At 41.2% G+C, this 25489-nt stretch overlaps 2 protein-coding genes across 6 annotated transcripts in view; both read left to right on the top strand.

The window, feature by feature from the left end:
* Nucleotides 1–5007: 5007 nt before the first annotated feature.
* LOC121521257 (NLR family CARD domain-containing protein 3-like) lies at nucleotides 5008–22851 on the top strand. The gene is made up of 16 exons (XM_041805092.1): nucleotides 5008–5090; nucleotides 10535–10637; nucleotides 10734–10847; nucleotides 11467–11562; nucleotides 11759–11854; nucleotides 11981–12055; nucleotides 12226–12321; nucleotides 12914–13009; nucleotides 13207–13302; nucleotides 13927–13981; nucleotides 15242–15446; nucleotides 16702–18505; nucleotides 18589–18762; nucleotides 18883–19056; nucleotides 21808–21854; nucleotides 21959–22851. Exons 2-16 carry the CDS (start codon nucleotides 10549–10551, stop codon nucleotides 22489–22491), a joined length of 3750 nt encoding a protein of 1249 aa, XP_041661026.1. The 5' UTR covers nucleotides 5008–5090; nucleotides 10535–10548; the 3' UTR covers nucleotides 22492–22851.
* Nucleotides 22852–25274: 2423 nt separating this feature from the next.
* cep170bb (centrosomal protein 170Bb) overlaps nucleotides 25275–25489 on the top strand; it is a 45964-nt gene continuing 45749 nt past the window's right edge. For all 5 annotated transcript variants that reach the window (XR_005992835.1, XM_041805078.1, XM_041805080.1 and 2 more), the window contains exon 1: nucleotides 25275–25422. The gene's annotated coding sequence lies outside the window, so the exon portion shown is untranslated. The remainder of the gene's footprint in view (nucleotides 25423–25489) is intronic.

Raw genomic sequence — 25489 nt, 5'->3', positions numbered from 1 at the left:
GTTGCTATGCATTTCTCTGAGAAATCATAACAGAGTTCATTTTTGCTTTAAAAATAGAAAAATTATTCCGCTTTTTGTTGTTGTTGTTTTGTTTTTTGTTTTCCTGGATTCCCTTTCACAAGTTTTTAATAATGACTGTTAGTTTCATGATGATTTTTGGCTCTCAAACTTTCACTATGTGTGTGTGTGATAGAATTTTGGGACTAAGATCAAAGCAATTATCTCCTGGAGAAGAGCACAGCAACAACAGGCAGAGATAACGTGATTGGTCGATCCTGTATCTGTTTGTTGTTGGTTGGTTGGTTCACACACCAAAAAAATTAAAAATCCAAGGGCAGAAACACATCTTGAATTTTATTTGAAACTTGTTTGAAAACAAGGGAAGGTTTTAAGTAATGTTTAAAGAAAAATCTGAAAAGTCATGCTCTCTTAAGTTTGCGACTGTAATGACTCCATACTCCAGCACTTTGACTCCAGTATTAAGGTGACTGGCCAACTTTGCCTTGCATTGGAGCAACATTTGACCAGGATGATCTGTGCTTTGACTCAAGATGTTGGCTGGTCTAACAGGTTTTTACACCTTTACTGATAGAGAGAGAATGACATGTATGAAAGGAGCTGTAGTATAGGAGCAGTTTTTGGTGGGTTGTGAATGTGCGCCTGGAAAAAAGAAGCAAATATAAAATATATAATATATATAATATATATTGATGATACACATCACTGTATCTACTGTCCTCTGATTTCCTTTAATAATGAATGGTTGTTTCCTTCATATCTTGACTTGTTTATTCCATTATCTTGGGATTAATTCAAGATCTCTGGAAAACTACCAAAACATCCTGTAAGTAATCATGGCTTCTTTTTAAACATCGTTTTATTGTCCTGTCACTTTGTTCTGTTGTGTATTTTTTCCAATGCTGTTCCAAGCTGAAACATTTTTCATTAAACCGGTCAATGACATGACGTGTGTATTTTGTGCTGATCCAGTTTTGTCTCTAAAGCCTTATTTGTTTGAAAACATTTCATTGAACAATATAACTAATTTCCTATTTGGAATCTCAAACCCTAAAAAAGTCAGGGGGTGCAAGCAAGGGGGCCATGATGGGCATTTACTACACAATGTAAATGATAAATGGGGATGATTTAATAACTTGATCTTATTTTTAAATCACTAAAATTTTCATCACTTAATATTTTAATTTACATGCGTTTTTGATGCTTAATAATTCAAATTACTTTCATTTTCATCACCTTAATTTTTATTATGGCTTTTTGTTACTGCCACCCCTGAGGCCTAAATGAAAATGTTTGCACTGTTAATGGAAAATTATAAATAAAAAAAATCAAAATGATAAATAAGCCACTATTCATAAGATACAAATTGGCTAAAAACTGGCCGAAAAAAGGAGTGCAAAGTGGAAAAAGGGTAGCCCAAATGAGTCACAAGTGGCAAAAAAGGAATATGAAAGGCAGAAAGGGGCAAACATGGGTGGGAAAAGGGTGAAAAGCTGTTAAAAAGTGACCCAAAATTGATTTAGAGTGGCAAAAAAGACATAAAGGTAGCAAAAATGGGGTTAAAATGGGATGGCAGAAGTAAAAATGGGCTAAGGAAGATAAAAATAGGCAGGAAAATGTTGAAAAGCAGTTAAAAAGTGGGAAAAAGGGACAAAAAATGGATAACAGTGGCAATTAAATGACTATGTAGGGTACAATGGGTGGGAAAATGGTGAAAAATGGTCTTGAAGTGTCAATAATGGGTTAAAAGAGTCAAAAATGGGACAACTGTGGCAAAAATGGTGCCCTGGTCTGGGTGGATGGGGTCAGGAGTGTCTCTAGTTCTCTGGCTTTATTCATCTGGCTGCGCTCAGAGTTTCTCGACTCCAAAAACAACAAAAAAGAAAATGTACAAATTCATGTCAAATTCCGTGAAACTGTAAACATTAACAATCACTACCATCAACTTCTAACCTCAAAAGTTCCCTAACGGTAAGTCAGAGATGAAATAAAACCCAGAAGTCTTTAAAAACCTCCATCACTGCTGCTGACGTTTGAGACATTTGAGTGCAGACCGGAGTAGAAGCTCAAACTTTTTTCAAGGTGGAATTCAGAAAATTTACACACTATACATGATAAATGGGGATAATTAAATTACTGGATTTTATTTTCAATTCACAAACATTTTCATCACCTAACATTTTAATTTACATGCATTTTTGATGCTTAATAATTCAAATTACTGCATTTTCATCACCTTAATTTTCATTACGACTTTTTGTTACTTCCACCTCTGAGGCCTAAATGGAAATGTTAATAATAAATAATGAATGAAAACATTCTTAATGATAAATTAGCCACATCATCAAATCAACCTCAAATTAGTCAAGTCAACTGATAATTTATCATTTTCTTTTTATTAAATGAAAATGCATTTTTATCACTTCATGATTCAACTCACATTTGTTTTTATCACCTCCATTTTTATCATTTCATTTTTGTTAGTTTCACTCTTCACAGGCAGGAATGTTTCCATGTCAGGTGGTACGACCTGTACAAGAACACAGAATAATGTAAAAGTTACAACAGCTTAAAGCCATTTGGCAAAATCAAAAATGCATTATTATGAAACTGAGATGCAGCTGTTGGACTTCCTGTTGGGTTTTTGGTCCTAGAGACTTTTTAGTGGGTTTGATGGTAAGCAGACCCAAAACCATAAGCCAAAGGTTGAATGGTGTGTGGGGGCTGAATGTTTGAAAAAAAAAAGTAATAGTTCAACTGCCAGAAGGGGGCGCTGAGACAAAATAATGATATCAATGCATGGATGGATCAATGTGTGATCAATCCTGTCAGGTTTGCTGATGACTGGCATGAGCGCTGCAGAGTTGTGTGTAACAACGGTTCCTGGAAGACTGCAGAAAAGGGGAAAAAGATTTTTCGTCCTGTGGCGAAAATTTAAGCTTTTGATAACCTTTGATCTCTAACTTGTCAAAAATGAAACGAAAATTCAGGAGACAATTAGATGAAAAATATGCAACCTGTCTGTCAGCCAAATATGACAAAATTTGACTAAAAATGTTTGTTGTCTGTATATTTTAGAGCAGTGTATCCCAACTGTTTATCCTTGGAGCCCCCCCAGGACCCAAGAGAGAAGAAATAGTGACACACTGCCATAAAAAATCAACAGTTTCACTGATAAAACTCGTGTGCATGCTTTTCTTATCAAGAAATTTGCAGAAACTACTTAATAACTGCTTTATCATGTTTTTAGTCAATATTTATAAATCTTATTTTGCAGCCTCAGAGCAGAAAACGCTTCGCAGCCCTCATAAGATCTTTGGTGGCCCCCACGGGGGGTCCGGGACCCCAGGCTGGGAACCAATGTTTCAGAGCAGTGGTTTTCAAATTGTGAGGCAGGCCTCCCCTGGGGGGCGCCACAGAGCTTCAGGGGAGGTGCGTAACCATAAACCAGAAAAAAGGTGATTTCCTTTGCTAACCTCTGCTGTGCATTGAGCTAAATGGATAGAGTTATAGTTACTATAGGGACTATGCTATAGAGCAGTGTTACTCAACCAAAGAGCCAAATTATTAAAAATATCTCTGCAAGAGCCACAATCTAAGAGGTAAAAAGAGGCAAAAACAGCTTGAAGTAGCAATAAAAATAAGTTAAATGTGGCAAAAATAGTCAAAAAGCAGCAAAAAATGGGGGAAAATGTGGGAAAATGGTCAGAGAGTAGCAAAAATTTGTGAGAAGTGACAAAAAAAATGAGTGGAAAGTGACTTAAATGGGAAAAAAGCAGTCAAGAGTGACAAAAATGGGCAAAAAGGAGGGAATAAGTGGTATGTAATGGCAAAGGGTAGTTTAAATGGGCAAAAAATGGGATAAAAGTGGCAAAAAGATGTCACAAAAATAGGTTAAAAAAAAGGGAAAAAAGGGGATATTTAATAATGAAAGATAGCTTAAATGGGCAAAAAGGTGAAAAAGGATAAAAATGGGATAAAAGTGGAAAAACGGGGAAAAAGAACTATGGTACGTTGTATTTTATTGTATCATCTATGTGGTCTTGTTTTGGTGCTGTGTGATTCTTATGTAGATTTTTAAAGTGCTTTTTTCTTGTATATACCATCATCCTGCTGAGGACTGCAGATGGAAATTAGCCTATGGCTACAATCTGGCACATTTACATGTTTATGTCCATTAATGTCCATTGTCCCACGTGACAAATAAATAAATAAAATAAATACATAAAGAAGTTGTAAAATGGCCAAAAAAATATGTAAAAGGGGTCTTTAATGGCATTATAACTGAATAAGAGGGAAAGGCAGATGTTGAAGGACATTTGCAAACCAAAATATCCAAAATATATTAATGTTAGAAATGCTTAAAGATTAGACATAAATGTTTGAAATGTTGTTGTTTAATTTAAAAAAGATTTTGAATCCTTTTTGTGGGTGGGGGTCCACGGAACGGATCAGTTCTTCTTAGGGGAGGCTCACTCTCACACACGTTGAAAACCACTGTTTCAGAGGATTGTCCCAAGAGACTTTGTTTTCCCTCTAGTCATGACACATGTGTGCTAATTTTCATGCATGCAGCTCTTATTTATCTCCTATTTAGCGTGTTAGGACTTGCACAATTCCAGTATCAGATAAAAATTTCCATTGGGGGACAATTATGAAACCTTTAAGGCGTGTGAAGACCTAAAAAGAAAAAAAGAATAATATCCAAGAATGCCTACTGTATTAATAGGGTCCTCACTAATAAACACTGAGGTGTTGTTGGATGAGGCCCAGTATGTGATCCACTCTGCTGTTCACCACATCTCTCAGTGCTGTTTACTTCATTAAAAGGTGTGTTAGCACCATCCAGTGGTCTGAGTGTAGAACTACAGGATGAGACCTTTGAGTTCTCTGACACTCCCCGCGTTTGTTTAAGAGGTTAGACCAGTTCTGACGTCACCCTGAAACTATGGGGAAGTGACTGCTTCCCTCATCAGACCCAGACTCCAGGAGTAACAGAGGCCAAACGAGCCACTTCTTCTTCTCTCCACACATGAAGGTGTCTGTAAGCTGAGCTGAACTCAGTTCAACAGGTGAGAATCCTTCCAGAGAAATCTCCACCTTTGGTGATCAGGATTGCTGTACTCTATCTCTGTTTAAGTGGACTAGTGTTCCAGGATGCTGGTTGGCTGTTTGAAATCTGTAGTAGAAGTTCTCTCTGAGGTAAAGAACAGTGATTTTAGACTGATTGAGGTGTTCTATAGTAGTGTTTGCCCAGTAGAATAAGCAGTAGTTTGACTGTAATCAGAGTCACCATCAGCCTGGTACAGGTCCCAGAGACCTCATATCCAGACCAGGAGGAAGTGGACTATTTTTTCTTCGCTTGATGTAACTCTGGGGCAGTTCCTGAATTTCTTAACAATCACGAGTCATCAGTTGAATTTTGTAGTGTTAACATGAGAAATATATTCGAGCTTTTATTGTTCTTTTCTAGTCATCTGACCACTCAAAGTGCTTTTTACAACACAGGTCAGTCCAACACTAAGTGTTGAGGGCTGCTGTGTAAAGAAGCCATCAATACTTTCATTAATTCTAGTGCGGTGAAAAAGTCTTTGCCCATTTCCTGATTTCTCATATTTTACATATTTGTCACACTCAAATGTTTCAGATCATCAAACTAATTTTGTTAGACCACGATAACCTAAGTAAATGGAAAATGCATCTTTTAAATGAGGATTTCATTTATCAAGGGAAAAAAGCCACCCAAACCGATCTACCAGGCCCTGTGTACAAAGTCATGCCTCTTGAACTTAATAATTAGTTGTGTCATCGTTGGCAGCAACAATTGCAAATAAGTGTTTGCAACAACTGGTATTGAGCCTTTGACATTGCTGTGGAGGAATTTTGGCCCACTCCTCTTTGCAGAATTTTACTACTTTAATTGGTGGTGTGTCTGTCCGTGAGTCTGTGTGGATTTGCACGCCACACCGTTGCTCAAATTGCCCTTGATTCTCCTCAGAAGACTTCTTGGGTGTGATGTTCAGAACTGGTGCCATAAAAAATCATCAATATGTACAGATTTTCTTTAAAATCCTAAAATGGTGCAAGGAATCTTAAGATCATCGTGATGTACAGGTGGCTAACCATGAATGAAGGCTCTGGGAATGTGTTTGCAGGGAATAATACACTGCTGGATAGCTCAGTGGTTTGCATCGCTGACTTTGATACAGGAGGTCAGGGCAGTATGAGTATCCAGCGGGGGCAAAGTCCTTAATGCCACTAGGTGGTTTTGGATTAAAACGTCTAAATGACATTGTCTGTAAACCACAACGTTGTTCTTCTAAACGTTGCAAACACCACAACAAGTAAGAATGAGCCAAGGCTACCAGGAACTGAGTGGACCTTGCCGGGCCGGCTCTAAATTAGGGTCCTGTTGTGATTTATCTGCTTGTAGTTTGATTTTTGTTGTTTACTAATGTTGGGGCAGTAGTATAGGGAAATAAATATATTCAGTTAGACGTTATCCCCATCTGCTCATGAGCAGTAACCGCAAATAATGTCATATAACTTTAATGGGTTAGCAGATGCTGGGAGGTTAAATAGGTCTGGTAATAGTTTGTTATGAGATCTGTAGATTTGGAGTGGCAGTGGTTGATTTCCACTGGTTTAGCCAGCTAGCACGCCAACTCTGCCACAGTGTTGGTAGTTTGCTGGGGAAACACATTAGCATTAGGGCTCAGCGATGAGACAGAGACTATGCCTGATATTCAATAATAATTAAAACAATGATAATCATTATAATAATATTATAATTCTGTCAAAGTGTTGAAGGTATGCTGGATTAACATAATGGTGATAGGGCTGAACTATACCTAATATTAATTGATAAAGGACTGTTTATGCCAAATATATAAATGGATCTTGTTTTATTAATGACAGAACACGTGGTTGACAAAATACAACAAACATTTAATATAGCCCTTATTTACACCTTTTTTATACTAGGACAAAGGGAGACATTCTAGTTGTAGTTCAGACATATTGGAGGGTTTTCCTGCATGAAAGGCCTGTTTAAGGTCACACGACAGCATGTCAATCAGATTTAAGTCCAGACTTTGACTAGACCACTCCAAAACCTTCATTTAGTTTTTTAAGCCATTCAAAGTGGGGTTGCTGGTGTATTTAGGATCATTGTCCAACAATGACGTCTTGCATTTCAAAAAGTCAACAACATTCAAATAAGGCTGTGGGATCCTTTATTAAATTCAGTTTCTAGCTTTAAAACTACTCCAGCCTTTTCTCTATCTTAGCCGTCTGAATCTGATAACTTATCATGCTTGTGTGTTCTTTGCACCCTGGGATGACTGGGTCTTCACCCTTAATCTTAACATTTTACAACATTGTGAAAATGTAGATTTTTTTCACATCATATTTTGGAACCTTATGTTATTATTATCTGGACAGAAAATAATATCAGAATACAATTACAATAACCATCTTTAAAATTAAACAACCAGCTTTGGTAGGATGTTTTTTTTACTCAAAGTTATCAACTGAATGAGTACATTTTCTCAGCTTACTTACCATACCTTCTTCTGTTTTCACCTTGAGATATTTTCTTTTTGACTGAATAGAGTTTAGATCTACCAGCCTTGTCATACAAATCCAGGTTTCTTTTGAACCTTTATTTATAACTTGAGGGGCTCCAGGCCATTAAGGGTCCCAGATTATTCATAGTACTTATACATTTTAACTAAAAGATTTTTCAGTCTGTGGTGAAGCTAAAGCATTCAAACTCCAAGGTTTTTATAGTATTGCACCTACATGTCAAAGGTTTTGGTCTTTTCCTGCAAAAACAAGAAGAGATTTACAGCTGCATAATGTGTTGTAAGAACATTTTGAGTCTATTATGAAAGAACTGCTGCACTGATAGATCTCAAGTGTATTTTTCCAATGCCCTCACATCAAACACATTCACACTCTAGGATAGACAAGGGCCAAATGTGCAGCTTCTTCTTCTCTCCTCATATGAAGATGTAAAGTGTCTGTAAGCTGAGCTGAAATCAGTTCAACAGGTGGGAAACCTTCCAGAGAAATCTCCACCTTTGTGATCAGGATCACTGTGCTCACACCATTCTCTATCACTGGTTTAACTGGACCAGTGTTTCTGCATGCTGATTGGCTGTTTGAAATCTGTAGTAGAGGTTCTTTAAAGCAGGGGTTTTCTAACTTTTTTCACCCAAGACACACCTAAGGTCAAGCCACAAAATCAAGGCACACCACATTCATATCGATACAAAATAGAGTTTCAATAATGTTACAGTCAAGGTGGCCCCTAAGGGAGGATAAAGGAGAGAGCTTTCTGAGGCCCAGCCATCTGGGGAATCATGGAGTTGGCAAAAGGTGCCTGGAAGGTGGCAAAAATGAGTTAAAATTGATGAAAAACATAGCAAAATTGGACAATAACTGGCAAAATGGACTAAATGATGGGCAGAAATTGGCAAAAAAGTGGCCAGAAATAGGTTAAAAGTGGCAAAAACATGGAATAATGGGTAACAAGTGGCCTAAAAGGGTTACATGTTGTAAAAACGTGGTAAAAATGGGTTAAAAGTGATGAAAAATAAAAACGGCAAAATTTGGCAAAAAAGTGGCCAAATAAAGGCTAAAGTGGGTGAAAATTGACAAAAAAGTTGACAAAAAATGGGTTGAAAGTGTCCAAAAGGTGGCAAAAAAGGATACAAATGGCAGAAAAGTGGCAAAAATGAGTTAAAGTTGCAAAAAGGTGGTTGAAATGGATTATTAAGGGGCAAAAAAATGGCCAAAAAATAGCAACAATGGGTTACATGTGGCCAAAAGATCCAATAAATTGGCAAAAATGGGTCAAAAGTAGTAATAAGAAGTGGCAAAAATGAGTAGAAAAAAATGTCAACTTGGTTAAAAGTTGTATGAATTAATAATTTTAATACTTATTTCCACCCAACAATCGCTTGCCATGATTTTCAGCTCTAAATGAGGTAACTGTTAGCCAGGATGCTAGCACCAATGATACCAAGCCAACATTTTTTTCAGTACTTGTGATGAAGTTGAAGTAATAACCTATGATTGTACAAATTCTCACGGCAAACATAGACGTGCCTCAAGGCACACTAGTGTGCCTCACCACACCATTTGAGAACCACTGCTCTAAAGAACAGTGATTTCAGACAGACTGAGGTGTTCTTTAGTTTGTGATTGTCCAGTAGAATCAGCAGCAGTTTGACTGTAATCAGAGTCTTCTTCAGAGAATAAAGCAGAGTCCCTGAACCGGTCTGACAGCCTCCATCCACCCAAATCACCTGGTCAAGTTTTCTGTTTGTTGATACCCTGAAGTGAAGGATGTGGAGGAAAAGGACAGAGCTCAAACACACTATATGGACAAAAGAATTTGTCTGCACCTTACTTATTGAATTCGGGTGTTTTATAAGTGGATGGGAGCATATGCAGAGTTAGCACTTTGCTGCATCAACCTTGGTCCTGTAATGCTCAGGCCTCCCGATGTCCAGCCTCCAGGCCTGTACCAGGCTCATGCCCCAATTCTTCAGGTATCCTCCCTGCTGCCCAAGGTCACCCCCTTTGTCTGGACCAGCCCACTGGGTCCTGGGTACTCAGTATGTGGGCTGGATCAGGCCTGGTATAATGCTCCAGGTGCCTGTAAAAACACAGCTGCCATTCCCTTTTCAGGCTGCTGATCCTTCCTATCCCTGCTCTCCCGTACACGTCAGCAGTAGGCACAGTCTTGCCAATGACACCGAAAGATGTGCCGAAGAGAAGTCGTCACAAAGGTGTCCAGTCAGCACCTCTGACTATCAGTCAACATCCAGGACTCTCAAAAGTATAGAGTGGAAGGACCAAGGGCCAAAAGACTCTGACTGTTGTCCACATGCTCAGATACTGGGAACGCCTCATTGTCCAGCTCAGCAAACCCATCACCCCATGTGTGAGTTCAAGTCTGTGACTGATCTCAGCCCCACAGTCAGCAGATCAGATTACAGCAGATTGCGCTGCCAAGGTAGTTAAACTGCTTCCACACTCTCCCCATTCACGGACACAGAGTCGATTTCAGCACCCAAGGCATCCCCAAATGCCTGGATCTTTGTTTTGGCCCAGGAGACATGCACTCCCAATGCTTCAGCCTCCTCGATCAGCGAGTAAGAGCCTCCTAAAGGACATCTTCAGTCTCTGCAAGGATCCCAGCATCATCAGTTATCCTCAAATGACACTCCACAGTTTGTTGCCCCTCCTACAACCCAAAAAGTGATAGGCTAAATGGACAATAGATGGACATTTATTTGCTGTAGATCTCATATATTGTTGTAGACATCAAGGTGTGTTTCTGGGGGTTCTGGGATCTGAGTAACATTGAGGGCTTTCAGATCCTGTTTGCTGCTCCAACATGGTTTTTGTCAGTCCTGAATATTTGTGTCATGTTACTGGGAGGAATAAAGTCAAATGTAAAGCTCATTGTAATGAATGAACATGTTGTTGTGTTTGTGTGAAGGTGGGGGCTCTGCTATGGATCAGAGTGAGGACAGAGAGCAGGGAGCCCCTCCCTCTAACACAGCTCTGTATAGGGAACATGACAGCTGGACCAAAGCTTTGAGGTGAGATGAAGATCTCTGACAGTCCATGAACCAGAACCAGCATCACTCTACCATCAATGGTCAAACTTAAAACTCTCTGTGTACATTGTGTTGAAGCCCAAAGCAGAAGCTTAAACCAGACTTAGAGGAACCTGGACCTGATCCCAGCTGTGTGTCCTTCAGGAGTGATCGGTCTATTGGACAACCTTTGAACTTCAAAGATGGACAAAGGTGAGGATGCAAATTATCTCTGTCTTAAAGTTAAATATTCATGTTTGCAAAACAAATATGAAAACCCGGGTTCAGATGCCCACATGGCTCCATTCTGGTCAGAGGAAGTGAAAGAACTCATCAACCAATATCATGTTGCCCAAATGTATCATCATTTAAATGTATGCAAGCCTGCTTTCAAGCCTAGTATATTTATTTTTTCCCATGACCTAAGAACAAATCTTCAGTGAGAAAACAGGCATAAGTTAGAATCCTGAGGTCTGAAGTTGGAGTGCTGAGGTCAAATTGGTTTCTCAGTTTGGTGAATGGTATCCACTGTGATCTAGCTGAAGCCGAACTTAGCCTCTTTATACAGACCTGGTCCTGATCCCAGCTGTGTATCCTACAAGAGTGATCAGTCTATTGGTCAACCTCTGAACTTCAAAGACAGACAACAATTTGCTGACTGTTTAATACTGCCTTCATTTTAGATAAATATGTTTTTGACTGTTTTTAATTTGCACGTGAGCCAACATGGTCTGAAAAATAGAGTTCATATCCACAAACAGCTTGGTTCTGATTGGAGAAAGTTTACCAACACTGTAAACTGACTGAAGTCTAAATAACCCTCTTCATACAGACCTGGATCTGGTCTCAGCTGTGTGTCCTACAAGAGTGACCGGTCTATTGGTCAACCTCTGAACTTCAAAGACAGACAACAGTCCGCTGACCAGAAGTAAGGATTCAAACCGTCTCTCTTGAGGTTTAATTCTCCATTTCGATATATGTTTTTGTCTTTGTTTTCAATTTGCACATATGAGCCAACATGGTCTGAAAACCAGAGTTCATATCCACAAGCAGTTTGGTACTGATTGGAGAAAGTTTACCAACACTGAGAACTAACTGAAGTCTAAATAACCCTCTTCATACAGACCTGGATCTGGTCTCAGCTGTGTGTCCTACAAGAGTGACCGGTCTATTGGTCAACCTCTGAACTTCAAAGATGGACAACCATCTGCTGACCAGAGGTGAGGATGCAAATAGTCTAGCTCTCCTGAGATGTGCATGAGGCTGTTGAGGACAAATTTGTTCCTAAGAACCGTTGGGAATGAGGCCAAATGTGAACTGAATGGGGTCAAACTTTCTTCATACAGAACCGGACCTGGTCCCAGCTGTGTATCCTACAAGAGTGACCGGTCTATTGGTCAACCTCTAAACTTCAACCAGAGGTAAGAGAGTAAATTTTCTGTTTTTACGGATGTTAAAACTTTCCTTTATTATGACTTATATGTTCTTGATTATTAAATTTATCTCAGCGTTGTTAATGTGAGCACATCAAGTATAAAAACCTGGGTTAAAATTCAGAAATGTTTTATCCATATCACCTCTCTCCATCAAGACCTGGACCTGGTCCCAGCTGTGTGTCCTACAAGAGTGACCGGTCTATTGGTCAACCTCTGAACTTCAAAGATGGTGATCACTCAAAAGCACAGAGGTAGGGATGTAAATTCTCTGTATCCCCGAAGGTTCAATCTTTCGTTAATCATCACGGTGTTCTTTTTTTTCCAAAACAGTCTCAAATTTGCAAATGTGAGCAAAAAATATGAAAACCACTGTTAAAATCCACAAACATTCCTCTACTGGTTGGTTAAAGTAAAAGATTACTTGGCGTCATGCACCAATATTTACTGCAGGACTATCCAATTAGTTTTAAAAGAGGGCCAGTTCCTGAGAAAGGATTTCAAATGAAGGGCCAGAGAGATGTTGCACGACAAATGTGTAGTCGTTTTTTAAAAAACATAAATCAAACAGTTTTGGATTTAGATCCTCCTTGATGCAAGCCCGCTTTCACAGTTTCTGCTTCTAATGGCTTTTTCTTTTGCCTCAAATCCATGCCACTCCTAGAGATGCCGATTTAGCTCTTTAGCTCTTGGATTGAGCTTGAAGTGCTTTCAAGCTTTGCCAAGCTTGGCACAAATCTTCTTGAACCCTGAGCATGAGGGTGCTAAAGACAAAATGTTCCTGAGAACAGTTAGGAATGAGGTCCAATGTGAACTAACTGGGTTAAACTTACTTTCTTCATACAGACATGGACCTGGTCCCAGCTGTGTATCCTACAAGAGTGATCGGTCTATTGGTCAACCTCTGAACTTTAAAGACAGACAACAGTCCACTGATCAGAAGTAAGGATGCAAATTGTCTGTCTTAAGGTTCACTCTTTCCTTTGTTGAGATTTGTTTGTTTTTGACCTTGTTTTAAAATTTGCACGTGAGCCAACAAGGTATAAAAACCAGGGTTCATACCAAAAGCTTGGTGCTGATTAGAGAAAGTTTAGAAATACTGTTAACCGACTGAATCCCAAATTACCCTCTTCATACAGACCTGGACCTGGTCCCAGCTGTGTGTCCTACAAGAGTGACCGGTCTATTGGTCAACCTCTGAACTTTAAAGATGTTGATCACTCGACAGCACAGAGGTAATGTAAATCTTTCCTCCTCATAAATAAAAACATTAATCTTTAATGGTTTCTCTAACATAATTTCCTTTCCCTGACATTTTTGCACTTTTACATGTTCTCAAATTTGCAAATTTAACAAGACAAATGTAGAAACAAGAGTTCAAATAGACACAAACTTTCATCCTGGTTTAAGAAACTTCATGAACTGGTTCTATACATTTGCCAACCAAAGTACTACTGAGAACATAACACAGCTATTTGCAGTAGAAAGTCAGTGTGATGTGGTTCTGCTGTTCATAGTTTCAGGAGATCTCAAGAGATCATATTTGGTCTAACTATGCCCAGAAAGTGCATCATTGAAGGCATTAAGAAATGAACAGAGTCCATTAAGTATGCATCACAGTTGCAGGTGAACCTCAGAATTGTATGTCATTGTCTAGGCCTTTGGATTAGGGTGGGGAATTAGCCCCACCACCAGCCAAATGCGGGTGATTCTTGAGTAGTGTCAGATGAATTTGCTCAACCTACCAGCCACTGGGGGAGGTGAATAAAAGTATTCTAACCTGAGAGACTGATTTTGTCACAATAAATTCTTTTTCTTCAAGAATTTGTTATGAAGAGCTATTTTTGTTTTCTTTACAGACCAAAGGCTACCACGGCTCCCAGTACTCAAACAAGACTGGACTCTATATTTAGGGTGAGTAAATGAACAATCACAACCACTACTACTAAATAAACATTCAGCTCAGGTATTTGAGCATATGCTTGTTCAGCACTTTGCCAAGTCAGCCTGTACTGCTCTGGCCTCCTGATGGCCATCCTCCAGGCCTGTGCTAGGCCCATGTCCGGTCTCTCCAGGTATCCTCCCAGCTGCCCCCTCCATGACACCTGCGGTCACCCCCAGCATCTGGACCAGCTCATCGGGTCCTAGGCTCTCAGCAGTGAGCTGGATTAGGTCTGGGAAAGCGCACCAGATAGCCATCAAGGCACAGCTGCCATTCCCATCCCCACTCTCCTGTGCATGACAGTATTACCACATGGTATTGCCAATAAAACCCAAAAATGTGCCTAAGAGAAGTTGTCACAAAGGAGTCCAGTCAGCACCTCTGGGCATCTGTTAACATACAGGCCTCACAAGAGTATAGTAAGACTGGAAAGACCAAGGATGGACAGAATCTGACTTCTGTTGGCACGCTCAGATTTTGGCCTCACTGTCTAGCTCAACAAACCCATCACCCCATGTACGAGTCTAAGTCTGTGGTTGATCTCAACCTCACAGTCAGCAGATCATTGGATTACACTGCCAAAGTAGTTGAACTGCTCCACAACTTCCACACTGTCACCATTCACAGACAAAGTGTTGATGGCAGCATCCAAGACATTCCGAAGTGCCTGGATATTTGTTTTGGCCCAGGAGACGTGCATTCCCAATGCTTCAGCCTCCTCACTCAGCAAGTTAAGAGGCCCCACAATGACATCTGCAGTTTCTGCAAGGGCCACAGCATCATCACTACTAAAGTCCAGGGCAGTGATCTGGACATCACCTAATGAAACGCCACAGCTCACTGCCCATGTTACCCGCCCCATTATCCAGTCCATACAGGTACAGAAGAGCCTAGGGACCAAGACACATCCTGGAATCAACTGGGAAGAAGTCAGAGGGGGAGCCACCACACTTCACAGCACTCTCTGTTCCAGATTATAAGGCAGACATCGGCTGGATGAGAGAACGTGGGATCCCATGGAGCTCCAGAGTTCTCCACAGAGCATCTCTGCTTACCAAGATGATTGCCTTCCTGAGGTCAACACAGGCTGCAAGCAACCCTCTATTGAACTTCTAATAGATAGTCCATTTTACAATACTGAATCCTCACTGTGATCAATTTTCTAATTATGCAGACCAGCAGAGTTTATGTCACTCATCGTCAGTTTAAGTTAATATTTTGTCCTGTTCCAGCTGCTTGAGGAGAACATCATCAGATTTGTGAAGAGTGAGCTGAAAAAGATCCAGAGAGTTCTGAGTCCCGATTGCCCAGAATGCTTTGTGCTCGATGGTAAAGAGGAGGAGCAGAGGAGAAGCAGCAGGGAGGAATTTCTGAAGATCACTTTGAACTTCCTGAGGAAAATGAAGCAGGAGGAGCTGGCTGACTGTCTGCAGAGCAGTAAGAGTTTTTAACATATTTTCAGGTGGTTTTTTTTTTTTTTTTTTTTTTTCAGTTTACTTTTGGTTGTTGCTGTTTAATCGAAAGTCATGATGGTGGAATGAGTCAGTCTTGGGCTGGATGACACTGAGGACAATACTCCGACTCCAAATTACCAGCTTAACAGAAGAGTTCATGTGCACAAAGGTTAGAACAGTTACTGGTATCAGATGGAGTAGTTTGTTACGAGGTTCCATATCCAGACAGGCAGACGGGGGGCAGCTCTTGGGCATGCTGAAATTGTAGGCAATTTTCAGAGCACTGGGGAGACTTGGGACTTAGCTCAGGAAAACCAGCATGGAACAAAGTAGGTCCTAAAGATCGAAGGAGGCTGGTAGTGGAGCATTATAAGGTAGTGAGGTGTACTTAGGCTGAGGCTCAGGCTAAGAAGGGACAGTGGGTGAACTAGGAGGGTGTAGAGAAGAGGAGTGGACTCTGGAGTATGGAGAAATTCCTGTTAGGGGCTACCCATGATATTCCACCATCACCCAAGTACCTACAAAGCTGGGTTGACAGGGATCTTTCATGTCCGTTGTGCTCTGGGACAGAAACTTTGAGGCACATTTTGACAGGTTTTAAGATCAGTTTTTCATAAGGTAGATAGACATGTTGGCATAACAAGCTTTTGAAAAGTTTAGCAGAATTTAAACAGAGGGCTACAGGTGAATGCAGGATTTACTCAAGGAGAGGGGACAGTTCAGTTTGTTCGGGAGGGAGAGAACGTTAAAGGAGGCAAGTTTTTTGGTAGGCACCAGTCAGGCCAGCTGGGTGTTAAGGACTGGGAGATGCAGGCAGATTTAGGAAACTTGTTGTGCCAAGGGAGATAGTCTGCACTAGTTTGAGGCCTGACATAGTGGACTGAATGAACGAAACACCAGCTAAGGAGAGTTCTCACTTGACAACCCTGGTGAGGTGTTGGCTGTTTGCTGCTTATCAGTTGGCACATTTGACTTGAGGAGGTAAATAGGATTTAACTGGGTTTAGGGACTTCTACGCTGACCTTCCCTTTTCTGGAGCTCACAAGTGTCTAGTGTTTACTACGAAAACCTCTGCTCGTAATAAGCTGTACACATTTGTAAATGATGAGGTTGTTTATTAACTCCTGTGCTGATTTCAGAATTCGAGACAATAAAAACCATCCTGATGTCTTGAAGTTTAAATCCATTTGACCGGTTCTATCTTCAGTTTGTTAATACATCTTTTATTTGTTCTCAAGGAACCAGTGCTTTAGATTGCCCAAGTAAGCTGAAATCTAACCTGGTGGAGAAGTTCCAGTGTGTCTTTGAGGGGATTGCTAAAGCAGGAAACCCAACCCTTCTGAATCAGATCTACACAGAACTCTACATCACAGAGGGAGGGACTGGAGAGGTCAACGATGAACACGAGGTCAGACAGATCGAAACAACATCTAGGAAATCATACAGACCAGAAATAACTATCAGACAGGAAGACATCTTTCAAGCTCCACCTGGAAGAGATGAACCAATCAGAACAGTGATGACAAAGGGCGTGGCTGGCATCGGGAAAACAGTCTTAACACAGAAGTTCACTCTGGACTGGGCTGAAGGCAAAGCCAACCAGGACATTGACTTCACTTTTCCATTTACTTTCAGAGAGCTGAATGTGCTGAAAAAGAAAAAGCTGAGCTTGGTGGAGCTTCTTTATCACTTCTTCACTGAAACCAAGGAAGCAGGACTCTGCAGGTTTGAAGAGTTCCAGGTTGTGTTCATCTTTGATGGTCTGGATGAGTGTCGACTTCCTCTGGACTTCAAAAATAACAAGATCCTGACTGATGTTAAAGAGTCCGCCTCAATGGATGTGCTGCTGACAAACCTAATCAGCGGTAAACTGCTTCCATCTGCTCGTCTCTGGATAACCACACGACCTGCAGCAGCCAATCAGATCCCTCTTGAGTGTGTTGACATGGTGACAGAGGTCAGAGGGTTTACTGACCCACAGAAGGATGAGTATTTCAGGAAGAGATTTGGTGATGAGGATAAGACCAGCAGAATCATCTCCCACATCAAAACATCCAGAAGCCTCCACATCATGTGCCACATCCCGGTCTTCTGCTGGATCACTGCTACAGTCCTGGAGGATGTGCTGAAGACCAGAGAAGGAGGAGAGCTGCCCAAGACTCTGACCGAGATGTACATCCACTTCCTGGTGGTTCAATCCAAAGTGAAGAACATCAAGTATGATGGAGGAGCTGAGACAGATCCACACTGGATTCCAGAGAGCAGGAGGATGGTTGAGTCTCTGGGAAAACTGGCTTTTGAGCAGCTGCAGAAAGGAAACCTGATCTTTTATGACTCAGATCTGATGGAGTGTGGCATCAATATCAGAGCAGCCTCGGTGTACTCAGGAGTGTTCACACAGATCTTTAGAGAGGAGAGAGGACTGTACCAGGACAAGGTGTTCTGCTTCATCCACCTGAGCGTTCAGGAGTTTCTGGCTGCTTTTCATGTCCATCAGACCTTCATCAACTCTGGAGTCAACCTGATGGCAGAAAAACAAACACCATCACTGATCTCTAGAATCTTTGGAGACAAATCTAAACTGAAACAACTCCATCAGAGTGCTGTGGACCAGGCCCTGAAGAGTCCAAATGGACACCTGGACTTGTTACTCCGCTTCCTCCTGGGTCTTTCACTGCAAACCAATCAGCATCTTCTTCGAGGTCTGCTGACACAGACTGGGAAGAACTCAGAGACTGACAAGGAAACAGTCCAGTACATCAAGACAAAGATCAGTGAGAATGTCTCTGCAGAGAAAAGCATCAATCTGTTCCACTGTCTGAATGAACTGAATGATCGTTTTCTGGTGGAGCAGATCCAAGAGTTCCTGAAATCAGGAAGTCTCTCCATGAATGAACTGGCTTCTGCTGATTGGTCAGCTCTGGTGTTCATCTTACTGTCATCAGAAAAAGATCTGGAGGTGTTTGACCTGAGGAAATACTCTGCTTCAGAGGAGGCTCTTCTGAAGCTGCTGCCAGTGGTCAGAGCCTCAAAAACAGCTCGGTAAGTGGAGAAATTTATTTCTGACTTTTAAGATCATGAGAACATAAACATTTTGTTTGTGCTCAGCACTTTTTTCTCTTAAGGTTGATTGGTTGCAACCTCTCAAAGAGAAGCTGTGAAGCTCTGTCTTCAGTCCTCAGCTCCCAGACCTCCAGTCTGAGAGAGCTGGACCTGAGTAACAATGACCTGCAGGATTCAGGAGTGAATCTGCTTTGTGCTGGATTGGAGAGTCCACACTGCAAACTGGAAGTGCTCAGGTCAGGATCCCTTTATCAAACATTTAGTATTGACCATTGCACATGCAAAGTTCAAATTCTTCTTACACTCAAAAACATTTTCTAAATCACCAAGTTAAGTAGACTTTTTGTGAACACCAGGCTATCAGGCTGTCTGATCACAGAGGAAGGCTGTTCCTCTCTGGCCTCAGCTCTGCAGTCCAACCCCTCCCATCTGAAAGAGTTGGATCTACGCTACAATCATCCAGGAGACTCAGGAATGAAGCTATTGTCCGCCGGCATCAAGGATCCACTCTGGAGACTGGACACACTCAGGTAGAAGCAGACAATGAGCTCACTATGTGTTGTGTACTCAACTATACAGTTTCTTGCTATCCAACAAGATTAAGTCAAATATTTGATAACCGTTGTTGGTCTTTAATTTACCAGTCCATCTAACTGAGGTTTTATTGTTTTCAAATTTTATTCCATTGTCACATTATTTGTGTCATAACCTCATTTAAAGAACATTTTTTTGGCCTCAACCTGCTGGGAATAATATCAGGGTTAGGTGCAAAGCAAGCTTGTTGGCAGGCAAAGATGTGGATTTGAGCATTTTGACCCCCAGGGGCACAGACTGATCCCTGCCACACAAAACATCCCCTCTTTAATGTGGTGGAAGCCCTATCTGGTACATGAGGTGGAGCATTTATAACTAGATATGGTAAGGCTTTCCCCTATTCACAGAACTGGTGCTGGAACCAAAGTCCTTGAGATGTTCTGGGTGGGTGTGGGGATACATATAAGCATCTTCAGGCTGCATAGAGGAGAGCTCTTGCTGTTAGTATATGCACTGAGCAGCTTAGATTAGACAGCCTTCTTTGAGGTTCTGGGTGGTGTCCTGGAACGGTTACTAACAGGGTACTCCATTGCTCTAATGACTTCAATGCCCATGTGCACAAAGATAGGGACACCTGGAGGGAGTTACTATGAAGAACGGTCTGCCTAATCTGAACCCAGATGAAGCAATGTTATTGAACCTCTGTGGAAGGAGTTCGTGGAGGCAATGGAGGCATTTCAGTTGGCCAAAGGATGTGCTGGCTTGCCACTTGACTACTTGGGAGGGAAAAGCAGGGATTGGCTCAAACCGTTATCAACAGGAGTGGAAAACTACTGATTCAGACTGAGGATGTTGTTGGGTGGAAAAAGGAACACTTTGAGAAACACTTGTTCATGTTCTCTTGAGAGGGAGTAGAGTCTAAGATCCAGGGGAAGACCCACCTATATCCTTGACAGATGTCACTGAGGTGGTCAAAAAGCTCATCAGTGGTACAAAGTGTGGTGACTCAGACTGTCAGCACATATTCAGAAATTGCAGTCACATGATCAGTACAGAGGGCTGGAGGGCAAAAAAAAAGGCTTTGAACGGTAGCAGCCTAGAAAGATCAGAGAGAACAGGGATGAAAGCCTGCTAAAGAGCATTTCTAGGAAGGTGGGGAGCATGCTAATGTATGAGGAAAGGGCACAAATAACAGATTAAGACAAAAATAAGGGGGACCCGTGAACATGAACATCAGTTAGAACACCAGCAGTTAGGACTCATATTAAACAGGATGGACAGCAGTTAGAATACCAGCAGTTAGGACTCAATTTGAACAGGATGGACAGCAGTTAGAACAACAGTAGTTAAGAGTCTTTTTGGACAGGATGAGCAACAGTATGAGCAACAGCAGTTAGGACTCAATTTTGGACAGCAGTTAGAACACCAGCAGTTAGGACTCATTTTGAACAGGATGGACAGCAGTTAGAACAACAGTAGTTAAGAGTCTTTTTGGACAGGATGAGCAACAGTATGAGCAACAGCAGTTAGGACTCAATTTTGGACAGCAGTTAGAACACCAGCAGTTAGGACTCATTTTGAACAGGATGGACAGCAGTTAGAACACCAGCAGTTAGGACTCAATTTGAACAGGATGGACAGCAGTTAGAATACCAGCAGTTAGGACTCAATTTGAACAGGATGGACAGCAGTTAGAACACCAGCAGTTAGGACTCAGTTTGAACAGGATGGACAGCAGTTAGAATACCAGCAGTTAGGACTCAATTTGAACAGGATGGACAGCAGTTAGAATACCAGCAGTTAGGACTCATTTTGCACAGGGTGGACAATAGAACACCAGCAGTTAGGACTCAATTTGAACAGGATGGACAGCAGTTAGAACACCAGCAGTTAGGACTCAGTTTGAACAGGATGGACAGCAGTTAGAATACCAGCAGTTAGGACTCAATTTGAACAGGATGGACAGCAGTTAGAATACCAGCAGTTAGGACTCATTTTGCACAGGGTGGACAATAGAACACCAGCAGTTAGGACTCAATTTGAACAGGATGGACAGCAGTTAGAACACCAGCAGTTAGGACTCAGTTTGAACAGGATGGACAGCAGTTAGAATACCAGCAGTTAGGACTCAATTTGAACAGGATGGACAGCAGTTAGAATACCAGCAGTTAGGACTCATTTTGCACAGGGTGGACAATAGAACACCAGCAGTTAGGACTCAATTTGCACAGGATGGACAGCAGTTAGAATACCAGAAGTTAGGACTCATTTTGAACAGGATGGACAGCAGTTAGAATACCAGCAGTTAGGACTCAATTTGAACAGGATGGACAGCAGTTAGAATACCAGCAGTTAGGACTCATTTTGCACAGGGTGGACAATAGAACACCAGCAGTTAGGACTCAATTTGAACAGGATGGACAGCAGTTAGAACACCAGCAGTTAGGACTCAGTTTGAACAGGATGGACAGCAGTTAGAATACCAGCAGTTAGGACTCAGCCGTTAAGAGCAACAGTCAGAACATCAGCTGTTATGACTCATTCTGGACAGGATAGACAGCACTTAGCATACCAGCAGTTAACACTCATTTCGGACAGTACTAGCAACAGTTAGAACACCAGCAGTCAGGATTCAGGAGTCAGGATTTTAGGCAGGATGAACAGCAGTGAATAGTCATTTCGGACAGAAAATTACTGTGAATTTACTGTGACTCACAATCATTGTGAGTCTGTGTTTCTTCCTGCAGGTTGGACCATGTTGGAGAGCAGTGGTTGAAACCTGGTCTGAGGAAGTGTAAGTGTGGAATCAGTTTAAATCTTATTGACCATAAGGCAAAGAATAAAGCATTCAGGTGTGTCTGATGCTTAACTGCTGCTGTGTCTTTTTCCCTCCATCAGATTTCTGCGAAATCTCACTGGACCCAAACACGGCCCACAAACAGCTCAAACTGTCTGAAAACAACAAGAAGGTGACATTTTTGGAGGAGGATCAAGCACATCCTCCTCATCCAGAGAGATTTGAAATCTGGACTCAGGTGCTGTGTAGAGAAAGTCTGACTGGTCGCTGCTACTGGGAGGTTGAGTGGAAAGAAAGGGTTACTATAGCGGTGACGTACAAAAGCATCAGAAGGAAAGGAAACAGTGACGACTGTGTGTTTGGATTTAATGACCACTCCTGGAGACTGCACTGCACTGACCAAGGTTTCGCTCACCGTCACAATGACAAAACTCCAGCAGTCCCTTTCTGCTGTACCTCTGTCACTGACAGAGTAGCTGTGTACGTGGACTGTCCCGCTGGCACTCTGTCCTTCTACAAGGTCTCCTCTGATGTGCTGACCCACCTCCACACCTACAACACCACGTTCACTGAGACGCTCTTGGCTGGGTTTGGGTTTGGACGGGACTCCTACGTGAAACTGTGCACTCTGTAGAAGGTAGTCGTCTACTCTTCACAGAAGAAAAAAACAACTTGAAGCAATTCTGCTTTACAAACTTGTTATTTACCATCGCAGATAAAGGTATTAGTATGTTTGAATCAAACTTTAAATGTTTTTCTTTGTTCTGTTACCAAGCATGTTCCTTTTTCCTGAATTAGAGATGTATGGAATTATTATGTATTTCACTTTGAGCCACATGGTGGATGTTTATGAGTTCAGACAACGCTAACACTTGATGTCTATTCAGGGCACAACTGAGATTCGATGTAATGTTTGCTTCATCAATGCCATTTGTTTTCTACAATGATTAACATGATTTATGGCACTAAAATAAATGAAGACGATTTTTCTGTTTTTGGTGTAAAATGTGAGTCTGTGAGGGGAATTTGTTGAATTCATTTATAGACCTGCTGGGTCACCATCAGTTTCAACAATCATTGCATAAACTTTTGATATTGTTTTTTTCCCTTACAAAAAGTATTTTATAAAGTTATTCACATTAGTAGTGGGCAGTAAACCATGGGTTTTCACAACATCATCACCGGTTTAAACACGTGTTTTTTGTTTTGTGCACTCACTAGGCATAAACATCACGGTAAGAGTAACAAAGTGCTTTGTGACAGACAGCTGCCCAGTCTGTCCACTCAGCATTTTTCATTCTGTCACTAAACATAAAAAAAGCAAAACAGCCACCGTTTGTAGGGATGGGTACTGAATTCAGTACTTTCGTAGCTACCGGCTGAATTCCGCCGGTAATCCTGAGTGTTTATTCAAGTATCACGTGTGCATCCTCGTCACTGTGAGAGAGTGGAAGAGCAGGTAAATTTCCATGTCGAACATGAATGCAGCACTGCACGCAAGGGAGCATAATCAGTAGCACCTCATTCAGTCAACAAAGCAGGCATGGCTGATCGGAAGAGGTCGAAGGTATGGCTCCACTTTCAAAATCCGATGCAAATTACGCTGCAATATTTGTGACGCAATATGCAAGGCTGGCCACAGCAATACTACTAACCTGAGGAGGCAGTGTGAAATGCTACTCACCGCTAGGGGTGGGAATCACTAGTGGCCCCACGATACAATATTATCACAATCCTTGGGTCACGATTCGATATTATTGCGATTTTAAACATTTTGCAATACAGTGAGTATTGTGATACCATATATAGTGATATATTGCAACCCATACCTTTTTTCAAGTGTTTAGCTGAGTTAGCGTTAGTCTTGCCCTCATGTTTGTCATATTTCTGCAGTATTTTATTTTCATGTAGCACTTCTTGCAAACCTCATGTGTCATGTCCATTTCATTCGTGCCCTGCTTGCATTCCTAATGTCCTTCCCCTGGTGCTGCCATGTTTGTTGTACTAACTTTCCTCCTGCTCTATGACTGTCACCTCTGCCGACCTCACTGGACAAACAATTGGTTTTATTTTTCCATTACCACAGACTTCAGTTCATATTAGAAATTAATCTGAAAAAATCGATACTTGGGGGACGAGACGATACGATATATCACCAGACAAAATATCGCAATACAATGTTGTATCTATTTTTTTCCCACGTTTACTCCCTGCCTCCATTTTGATGCTTTTTGCCTATTTTGCCCACCTTTTTTGCTTTTTTGCCTGTTTGAGTCACTCTTCACTAATTTTTGCCATGTTTTGTCGCTTTTGATCATTTTTGCCACCTTTATCTGATTTTTTTGTCATCTCTCACTCATTTTTACCACTTTATGCATACTTTGCCCCTTTCCAGCCATTTTTCCCACTTTCTGAACATTTTTTCCACCTTTTAACCCATTTTTATTGCCACTTTTACCCATTTTTGCCTTCTTTTACCACTTAGATTGTGGCTCTTGCTAAGGTATTTTTTTAACAATTGGGCTCTTTGGTTGAGCAGGGTTGAGTAACACTCTACTAGATAAAGGCACATGTTTGTTCTCACAGCCACCAAAGAGCCTGAAGTTAAAGTTGCTCTCCATCTCTCCAACTTGGACTAGGATTTTTAAGGTGTGACAGACCCACAGGCTCGTTCTAAATGTTTATTTTCATTGCATTTCGAAACAGTTTGCCTCATTCTACAAATGTTTGCAGTGAATACAAACAGAATGCAACAGACTCAGTGTACAATATTCGGGTACATGATGTTTTTTTCAGATTAAGGCTTGATGCACCCTTGTGCCCCCTTCATGTATGTTTTTACATCTCCTGATTTGCACCCCTGCGTTTTTCAGTTTCCAGAGTGATTAACTGGATTAAAATCATTAAAATAATTATTAGAACAGGTTCATGTTGAAATAAGTTCACATCTCTGTTAGCCAACAGTAATGCTACTGTAGGCTAGTGCTAGTAAACTTGACTTGTTCTAATGACATATTCAAAACAAGCAAACAACATGGTTAAAAACAGAATTTATGACCAGCTTAGCAGGCTGACTGAACCAAAAAACATAATATTAACTTACATTGCTTTGTCTTCAGAGAATCTCCAGGGACCGTTGGAAGGAAAATCGGCTCCGCGAAATCTCTCGATGTTTGCAGTGCAGTGCTGCTGAGGATCCTGAAGAGTTTAACGCAATCCCAGGTTAACATGGTGAGCTAAGCCACTTTTATTCAGAGATTTAACATCATGTATTAACTTGTGGATCACTTCAAAGATTATTTTATGCTTACAACGGTAGTTAACCGTCCACACACGGTGAAGTCTCGCGATGTTTGCAGTTCTTCAGTTTAACGCCTTCTTTGAGTGTGACAGTTAACTGCTTACCCTGGTTAGCACGTGATATTCTTTTGAATATTTCAAAGAATTATACTTGAAAATACGGATCAAGAAGCCGCAAATGTTCTGCAAGTGTTCACTTTCTTTGTCCTGGTTTCGCGGACGTGTTAGAGGGCTGTTAATCAGGATCTTCAGACAGGTCTTTCAGGTGAGAGTAGGACCGTTTAAGCGACTAGAAATGTGATTTAACGTTCATATGCAACCATCAATGAACA

Source organism: Cheilinus undulatus, linkage group 14 (genome assembly GCF_018320785.1).
Source record: "Cheilinus undulatus linkage group 14, ASM1832078v1, whole genome shotgun sequence".
In the NCBI taxonomy this organism is placed as follows: domain Eukaryota; kingdom Metazoa; phylum Chordata; class Actinopteri; order Labriformes; family Labridae; genus Cheilinus; species Cheilinus undulatus.
The sequence above is the reverse complement of the archived record's forward strand: the minus strand, read 5'-3'. Positions and strand labels throughout refer to the sequence as shown.